At 45.7% G+C, this 10,000-nt stretch overlaps 1 protein-coding gene across 2 annotated transcripts in view; it reads right to left on the bottom strand.

Moving 5' to 3' along the window:
- The window catches only part of gsk3ba (glycogen synthase kinase 3 beta, genome duplicate a), a 44,022-nt gene that overhangs the window by 11,894 nt on the left and 22,128 nt on the right, over positions 1 to 10,000 (bottom strand). For both annotated transcript variants that reach the window (XM_060876985.1, XM_060876986.1), the window contains exons 2-3: positions 3,039 to 3,232; positions 256 to 339 (exon numbers count right to left, since the gene is read on the bottom strand). In XM_060876985.1, the coding sequence (XP_060732968.1) occupies positions 256 to 339; positions 3,039 to 3,232 (278 nt within the window). The remainder of the gene's footprint in view (positions 1 to 255; positions 340 to 3,038; positions 3,233 to 10,000) is intronic.

Raw genomic sequence — 10,000 nt, 5'->3', positions numbered from 1 at the left:
ATCACACACACAGAAACAGCTGAGCAAGAGGTACAAGTCTCTCTGATTTACCTAAACCACAGGAACGGCACTTGCATTGCCACAAAGTCACTAAATTAATTCATCAGGCTGAACGTAATAAACTTGGTCCCTCTTTGTTATTCACTTACCCACTAGTCCTGCATTCACACGGTAAAACTGAGTAGTAGTGCCTTATGGAGCATCATTACAATGCCAACAATAAGTACAAGCATGTGTGCGGACAGAGACGGTCACCTTGTCACCGCTGGAGTAGAAGAAGTATCGGAGGCGGACGATGTTGCAGTGGTCCAGCTTCCTCATGATCTGCAGCTCACGGTTCTGTAGCAGAGAAGAGAAATGAAAAGTAAAAAATGTGCACCGTCATCAGCACGGAGAACATAAACTTCATCACATTTAGGGTGTTTGGCTCGTGAATCCTGCTCAATTATAACAACTACAACTAAAAGGACACCTACAGAGCTGCTGATGCTCCACCCTGATGGATGAAGCTATGAGTAGAACCCTGGAACATAAGGAGGTGTGCGATGACCAATCAGAGGACAGTTTGCTCACATGTGACTTGCACAAACAAATCGTGCGACACTGAAATTTTGCGATTTAGAAGCTAACAGAGCCAAAGAGAATGCGACAGTGTAAAAAATGTAATCCCCTGATTTGGAACAATGCTGTGATGTCATAATATAGAAGTATAATAATACATTGTCAATACATCAATATTGTTATTGATTACTAACCAGCTGCAGTAGTCAAATTTATTCTGATTTAATATTCCTCAATGATACAAGTTTCGTTGCAATATATTTTAAAAAAAAAATAAAAAAAGCATTGTACGGATTTATACCATGTAAAATAAAAGCTAAAGATGAGGGTATGATGAAGCCCATGGGATGGAGCAGCATGAACAGATGTTTAGCAGCGTTGCAGTCGGGCTTCATGTCCATTTCTAACCCAAATGTGATGAGATGAGGATGAGAATAGAAATGACGAACAGGGCCGAGCCTCAGGAAAACTTTTGGTTTCTCTCCCTCTCTCTCTCTCTCTCTCTCTCTCACACACACACACACACACACACACACACAGTATCTCTCTGAGCCATGCTGCTTGAGACAGAGGCCATAATTGGCACACCACCCACACAGTGACGGTGAGAGAGGCACAAGTGTGTCTCATTCATGCTGCTAAGGGAAGTGAGGGAAATGTAGAGGCGGAGTATTAAAATAAATCCTGTTGGAATCGTCAAAACCAGAAATATCACAGATTCCATGGTGGTCTTGCTGCAGCTGCACAGCGTGGGATGCTCAGAACTGTCACAGATGCATTCATTTAAAAAAAAAAAAAAAAAGGTGGGTTAAAAAAAAACATCCAAAATCCTTTTAATTTTACGTAGAATAGTTGAGAAAAATGGAATTAGACTTTAGGACCCTACACATTGTACAACTGGGAAAAAGCGGGCTATGGACATACGGACGGAGACACAGACGGACAGACAGACGGGCTCACACACATGGACGGACGCACACACATGCGGACAGACGGACGTACACACGCAAGCACACGTACACACACGGACGGACAAACAGGCTCGCATACACATACGGACGGAGACACAGACGGACAGACAGACGGGCTCACACACATGCGGACAGACGGACGTACACACGCAAGCACACGTACACACACGGACGGACAAACAGGCTCGCACACACATGCGGACAGACGGACGCACGGACGGACAGGGGCACACGTATGCTAACCACAACCATGTATGGAGGGAGTAAGCTGATCAGTCTGTTGTTTACAGAAGACTGTCCATCAAACTTGATTATTAGAAAATATATAGAATATCGTTTTCATATAAACTTCAGTTCTAGCAATAATTAGTTCTAGTATTTAATATAATGTTACTCTGGACTTCAATCGCTTTATGATCTAAGTACCAAAGCCAAACTATTCTTCTTATCAGCTCTCTCTCGCACTCATAACTTCAGTGACATCATGAACCTTTGTGGTTCTGTCTCCAAGGCAACCTGCCAGGCCACTCTGCATTTACACACACACACACCACACCACACCACACACACACACACACACCACACACTATAAGGAAACATGGCAGCCTCTTTCTTAAGTATCTAATCTATAGCTCAGCAGTTTAGGAGTAATGAAGGAACACCTAACAGAGCAATAATGGCACTGCAGTGAAGTGAAATAAACCTTCATTCTCCACGGTCACATTCGCCACCAGGCCGTGTGCCAAGGCTGAATAATCCAACGTCGATCACTGGCTCGGGGATGACTCAGCACGATACTGGATCGTCCTGGCAGGGATTTTCCCTCTTTATTTATTTCCTTGAGGTCAGATGTGCTTCCTTACTGGCAGGAGCTATTAGATATAATAAGGGCTGAACTGAACGCGGTGTGATCGCATTTCTTTTCTCTTAAGTAGCAGCGTGTCTGACTGCTGAACGGTGGAAGAGAAATAATTAATCTTTCGCTCACTGTATCACCAATTTCTGCAATCTGACCGAGAGCAGAGGAGAAGAGCACTTCATTAGAGCCAGTAAATCGATCGCGACACGATCTGATGGTACAGGTTGCCATGGCGACGGTGCTTGACACGACTGGTGCTTGACGCGTTAAACTCATCAACCAAACGCGTTAAAAAAGTTCTGATTGAGGGAGTGAAGAGTCCAACACGTGGGTACACACACACACACACACACACACACACACCTGCAGAATCTTTAATCTCTGTATGTGTATTGTGAAACCCCCACCACACCACTGAGACCAATCAGAACACACACTCTCTCTCTCTCTCTCTCTCTGTCGTTACAGCGGATCAAATTCAGCAGACTGATGTCACCATGGTGGCATCATCCCCTATTAAAGATATTACATACTCATCCACATCTTTGGCCCAACTCACCCTCCTGATCCATTAATCTCGTGAGCACAAATACTGCCACCCTTCTAGAGATTAACACCATTTCATCTGCACCCCTCACAACTCTCACCTTAAACCTCTTGTCCTGCAGCACCTTCTTGATGGCCACCATTTCTCCGGACTCGCACAGTTTGGCCTGGTATACGACGCCGAACGAGCCGTTCCCGATCACCTTGGTGTCGGTGTAGCTGACCTCCTGAGGCCGGTCTGGCCCCTGGCCTGGAGTCGCCATCACTGAAGTCACCTTGCTGCCATCCTTGTCTCCTAGAGAAGAACAGAGGAGACGGAGAGTCAGATTGTGCACTAAAAGTGTTTGTAGCTAGCACAGCTCACAGTTATGATAAAAAAAAAACCTGACAAGTAAATCGATTAGCTTTCACCATTTTTGCTTGATTAAAAGAATTCATGTCAAGAACACTTAAGAAAAACTGCTGAACAGATCCCACAACAGCGGCGTCTCTCAGTGCTCGCACTTTCCCCTATGATCTACAATGCTGCGTTTACACATACAGCGATTAGCAGTGACAAAGCAACCAGAGATCATTTGTTTTCAAGGAGAACTAGTGATTCCTGGTGACACGGCTGACAGCGACGTGACAAGGTTGAACCCTATGTAAATATGGAGCGACTCGACTGATTTGGAATGCTAGTTGCGCCACCTGCTGAAACATTATTACCACCATGGCAACCAGCAGTAGGAACGCGACACCAGTACGGTGACTGAAGACTTACGTGCGCTGTGGACACTGTGCGTTTAGCCTGAGGAGGCTATCGGTTACGTAACAGAAGGTGTAATCTTTATCTAGACCTTCGATGTAACAAGTCGCACCCCATCTGATCCACGCGACCACTTCTTCGCACCCTATCGGATTAATTGCGCCGTTGATTGTTTTCTCATAGCATCACGTGCCCAGTTGTATTATTTGGTACTTACTTATTACATTATGTTTCATGACTGAGGCTGGAAATGTTTGCAATGATAGCAGATAAATGAATCAATAAATAAAGAAACAGAATGTGTTTACATCTAAACCTCATACTGTAAAGGACATAGATTTAAAAGTAATAAACTATTATGAACCACAGTCACCTTCACCCAGTCCACATAAAAGACCCATAAAGAGCAGTGTGTGTGTGTGTGTGTGTGTGTGTGTGTGTGTGTGTGTGTTCAGAAACTGTGCTGAAAAGGATTAGTGCCATTGAGTAACAGAATTAACAAGGACTTTGAACTGAGATCTGTTAAAGGTTAACCTCTCTCTGACCCGACACTCTGGCACAGTCTGAGTTTACAGCATGATCTGGATCATTTGTTAAACTGAAGTGTTGCTCAACCGAAATGTAAAAGGCAGAGATGTGATTGTGAAATTGCGAAAATAAGTTCTAAACTCTAGAGGTAGAAAGCTGACTTCAGAAATTCATTAAGACGTGAATTTTAGAGGCGGCCTTCTGACTTCTGACCGAGAAACTGAGCTCGAGATTCCAGACCCAAGCACGAGAACTGAGAGAACGCTTTCATTTTAATTCAGAACATTTTAAGGTTTCTATATTTCGGAATTTTGCTCCTGGAATACCAAGCGGCCGTCGCCGATTCGGATTTCGTCCAACGGATTTGGATGTAGTAACGCTGAACAGGAAAATGGAGCGGTTATCTGCTCCAGCAGAGATGCCCTATTGTCCCATTGTTTAAAAAAAGCAAAAAATAATCACACAAGTCTTCCTTTTCCTCCTAAAAACTGATACCCAGCCAACCAGCTACAGCTGCATGGCTACCCACCAGCCATCCCCCCCACACACACACACACCACACATCCGTTTCCATGGCAACTTGTACTTCTCAGAGATGCTTTGGTCCACTTGCCAATGGCACACTGTCAACCAATCCACACATGAGCAGAGATATGTGAAATACACTCGAGTGTGAGTGAAGAGCGATGATAGCATACACATTTAACATGTCTGAAAACCTATAGCGGAGGTGACAAAAAAGAGTTCTTTAAGCGTACGAATAAACGGATGATCTTCTGATCTTTAACACGCTGTCAGACTGGTTACCGGAGCGTCAGCCAAGCGCTCGGCACGAGCGGCAGACGATTAAAACAGGACAAAAACATGTCAGTGGTAATCTAAATGAGATCGCTGGCCGCCTTTGTCTGATATGGACACGGTTCAGAATTATGACTCAGCACGATGGCTACAGTATATTTGCAACATGCACCATAAGAACCGCAGATAAGGCACATGACTTCATTTAACGCTGTGTGTAATCCAACACGTAGTAAAAGGTGAATGTGCGACTGCACGACTGCGATAGCATGTGAACGTGACGTCTGTAGGAGTTAAGAGGTTAACATCTGTACGGTGCCGTTTCTGCCACAAGGCAAGCGGAAGGGTGACGTCTTTCAGTGCTGAGCAGAGACATCACGAAACCCACATCTCTCACACAAGCTGCTCACTAGCGGTGAAATCATCGTATCAACCAGAACAAAAATAAACACAGCCTCATAGTACAGGCTAGTGCATAGTGATTGTGTGTGTGTGTGTGTGTGTGTGTGTGTGTGTGTGTGTGTGTGTGTGTGTGTGTTTGTGTACATAATTTCCACATAGTCAGTAGCTGTAAGGCAAGTCTTTTTCCACTGACTCCAAGTCTTGCGTTCCTTCTCGTTTCTGGCTAAGAGACATTAGCGTGTTCTGTGATGGCCTCTCCCAGGTCTAAGAGAGATAGACAGAAGTGCTAAGAAGAGAAAGACAGTGATGATGAGATATAGAAGAATAAACAGGCAGACCAGCAGACAATGATGTAAAAAAAATGAAGGCTGGTCACACCTCCAACACACAAGACTAGGTGGTTCACATCTTTAGCACGGACACTGAATCACTGTGACCTGTAGAGTGACCTCTGATCCTGAGGGTGCACAGGCAGGCAGTTACTGTATTTACACTTTCCCAGACCTTTTTCCTCCTTTGCTTATGCCCTTCTAGTCCCAATCCCTTGCTTTTACATGCCCAGTCAAATCAAGCGCTCCTTTGCTTGATTTCGTCCAGCTCTTTTCCTTCACATGCTCCTTCCCAGTCCACCTCAATTTCTTGCTCTCTCTGATCCATTTCCTTCATTTATTTCTTCCCAGTCTCTTCCTTCCTTTGACTCATTCTTAGTCTTCTCTCCATTGCTTGACCTTACAAGACCATTTTCCCTCCCTTGCTCGCTCCCTAAAAGGTCTCTTTACTTGGGCCCCTTTACCTTACTTGCTCGCTCCCTCCTGGGCCCCCTTACCTTACTTGCTCGCTCCCTCCTGGGCCCCTTTACCTTACTTGCTCGCTCCCTCCTGGGCCCCTTTACCTTACTTGCTCGCTCCCTCCTGGGCCCCCCTTTACCTTACTTGCTCGCTCCCTCATGGGCCCCATACCTTACTTGCTCGCTCCCTCCTGGGCCCCTTTACCTTACTTGCTCACACCCTCCTGGGCTCCTTTACCTTACTTGCTCTTTCCCTCCAGGCCCTGTACCTTACTTGCTCGCTCCCTCCTGGGCCCCTTTACCTTACTTGCTCGCTCCCTCCTGGGCCCCTTACCTTACTTGCTCGCTCCCTCCTGGGCCACTTTTCCATACTTGCTCGCTAACTCCGGGCCCCTTACCTTACTTGCTCCCCTCCGGGCCCCTTACCTTACTTGCTCCCCTCCGGGCCCCTTACCTTACTTGCTCCCCTCTGGGCCCCTTACCTTACTTGCTCCCCTCTGGGCCCCTTACCTTACTTGCTCCCCTCTGGGCCCCTTACCTTACTTGCTCCCCTCTGGGCCCCTTACCTTACTTGCTCCCCTCTGGGCCCCTTACCTTACTTGCTCCCCTCTGGGCCCCTTACCTTACTTGCTCCCCTCTGGGCCCCTTCACTCACTTGCTTCCCTCACTTGCTTCCCTCCCAGGCCCCTTACCTGACTTGCTCCCTCCCAGGACCCTTCGCTCACTTGCTTCCCTTCGGGCCCCTTACCTTACTTGCTCCTACCTTGATTGATCCCTCCCAGGCCCCTTCAGTCACTTGCTCCCTCCCAGGCCCCTTCAGTCACTTGCTCCCTCCCAGGCCCCTTCAGTCACTTGCTCCCTCCCAGGGCCCTTCAGTCACTTGCTCCCTCCCAGGCCCCTTCAGTCACTTGCTCCCTCCCAGGCCCCTTCAGTCACTTGCTCCCTCCCAGGCCCCTTCAGTCACTTGCTCCCTCCCAGGCCCCTTCACTCACTTGCTTCCCTTCGGGCACCTTACCTTACTTGCTCCTACCTTGATTGCTCCCTCCCAGTCCCAGTACCATGCTTGCTAACATGGCCTTCTCCCTTCCAGTCAGGTTTCCCCACACTTGCTCCAGTCCATAACCCATCCTTTGCTTGCTCTCTCCCAGTCCAATCTTCATTGCTTGCTCATTACTCTGTTTTATTCCTCTCGCTTTCTCCCTCATCAGCTTCTTCCCTTGCTTACTTACACACTTGTCCCCAAACTCTCAACAAAAGCTGCTATTCTGGTTCTAAGAGAAATTCCACCGCACTGTCGGTGTCACGTTTACAGCTACCTCTTTGAGGTTTTGCTTTTTTTAAACAAATTATTGTTTATCATGCAGTCTTACATCAAACCTCATATCACACACTCTAGTGATTAAAAAAGGACTGCGTTCTTGTTTTTAATATAGCACGTCTGCTCCCTCAACAATGCACATGAAGCAATTTCCTTGAAGTGACTACATTTCCTTCGAGTCGTATCAGCTAGCTCACGGAGAGCAGCAACAAAGTTGACAGCAGTCAAGCACAGGAGGATCTGCTGCCTACATCAATCTCAGTTTGAACAAAGAAAATCAAATGGTTTTTGAAATACTACACGAGTCCTTGCTGATAATCAAAATTGTAAAACAAGGAATAAAGGACTTGGGGACATGCTGTTAGCACATCATTGTTCTAGCAGAGAATGGAAAATTCCCAAAGATCACATCCTGCTGCTTTACTGATAACATCATCAAGTTCAAAAAAGGTCCCCAGTTTCCAGCCACATGAAGAATGGGCTTTATTTGAAGCAGACGACTTGGAGAGTCACCTGACATCGTGTTCCAAAGAACAGTTGTAAAACAGTTGATCGTTGGCACGTTGATCTGAGTTTAACGATATATGACAAGCAAGCGCCTCCTTCAACAAAGGGAAAACAAGGAACAGCACAAAAAGCTGGTTATCAAATGTTCCCATCTGATTTGCATACTAGACACCAAGCGTTAATCAGATGCACACTTCTACCCAGAGACACGCTTAACATTTATGTGCCTAAAATATGATGACCGTCACAGACATGAGACAGAAAGAGAGAGAGAGAGAGAGAGAGAGAGAGAGAGAGAGAGAGAGAGAAAGAGAGAGAGGCAAAGAGACAGACAGAGAGGGACAGACAGACAGAGAGAGAGAGACATAGAGAAAGGGAGAAAGAGACAGAAACAGAGAACGAGAGACAGAGACAGAGAGAGACAAAGAGAGAGAGACAGAGAGAGAGAGAGAGAGAGAGAGAGAGAGAGAGAGAGAGAGAGAGAGAGAGAGAGAGAGACAAAGAGAGAGAGGCAAAGAGACAGACAGAGAGGAACAGACAGACAGAGAGAGACAGACAGAGAGAGACAGACAGAGAGAGAGAGAAAGAGACAGAAACAGAGAGCGAGAGACAGAGACAGAGAGAGACAAAGAGAGAGACAGAGAGACAGACAGAGAGAGACAGACAGACAGAGAGAGAGACAGAGAGAGAGACAGACAGAGAGAGAGAAAGAGACAGAAACAGAGAGAGAGACAGAGAGAGACAAAGAGAGAGACAAAGAGAGACAGAGAGACAGACAGAGAGAGACAGACAGAGAGACAGACAGAGAGAGACAGACAGACAGACAGACAGACAGACAGACAGAGAGAGAGAGAGAGAGAGAGAGAGAGAACCATTCCCAGACTGTTTGAAAAAAAGTTAATAATAGAACAACAGTATGTTGTATATGACAGTATATGACAAAACACACACACACACACACACAAAGTAATTAAGACGTCCCCTGATTAAATCAAATTAAAAGAAAAATACCCAAAAAAGGCAAATAGACCTATATAGGATAGGATATCCTGACATTTTAAGAGAGATGTAGATCCCACGGTACACAACACACATTCACACTAGGAACCAACACAAAACTCGATCATGGTATTATAACCCTAAAGACTAACAATCAGCTCCACTTCAACTTGGCAGGGAATGAAGTGGGACATGAAGCCTGTGGGGCATTTTAAAGGATCTTAACAGTCTGTTAAAGATTCCTGTTAGATTTTCGGCTGACAAATATTAGAATCGGTATCTGGGACCACATCCAATCGAAAGCCTGCGTGTGGAATTCTGTAAATATACCCGACGAGTACTTTGATACGCAACACACAATGCATGCGATGGCAGAAACACACAAATATCAGCTGATTAAAAGAGACGATCGAGGAAAACGATCCCTTCTCTCGGCTGGTCCGATGTTCTGTCCCGAAGGATCACGGAACTCAGTCGGCAATCCGAACAGACCAACACAACAGCAGCAGAGTAAACCTCAGCGCTCTTCAGCACACCATGACTGATCAGCTATAGACAGGGATGAGTTAAAAATGACAGTAAACACAGTTAGATACAGAAACACACACAGGGAGAAAGGTTACGTCGACGCTACACAAGTCAGACAGAGCTGCACAAGAACCCGACCCCAAAGTTAAACACACACTAAACATCAGCCGGTGAGAAACTCCTCGTCTTACTATAGAAGATAAAGACTGCTGTAATTTATTAGCACGATGTGTCTCAGCCTGGCGCAGTACGAGACCCTGAGTGATCTTCACGCCTGGGTTTGGTCTCATTGTTATGACTGCTCACTTTACATTAAACTCACTTTAATTCTGTCATTTTACTAAAATGATGCTCTGTATTTCATTACATTGCACAATTTTTTTTTCCTCTCTCTCTTTATATTTTATTTGCATTACTCTTTCTTTGGCAATGTAAAAATACAATTCTT

Source organism: Tachysurus vachellii, chromosome 8 (genome assembly GCF_030014155.1).
Source record: "Tachysurus vachellii isolate PV-2020 chromosome 8, HZAU_Pvac_v1, whole genome shotgun sequence".
Classification (NCBI taxonomy): domain Eukaryota; kingdom Metazoa; phylum Chordata; class Actinopteri; order Siluriformes; family Bagridae; genus Tachysurus; species Tachysurus vachellii.
This window is presented reverse-complemented; position numbering and strand designations above follow the sequence as displayed.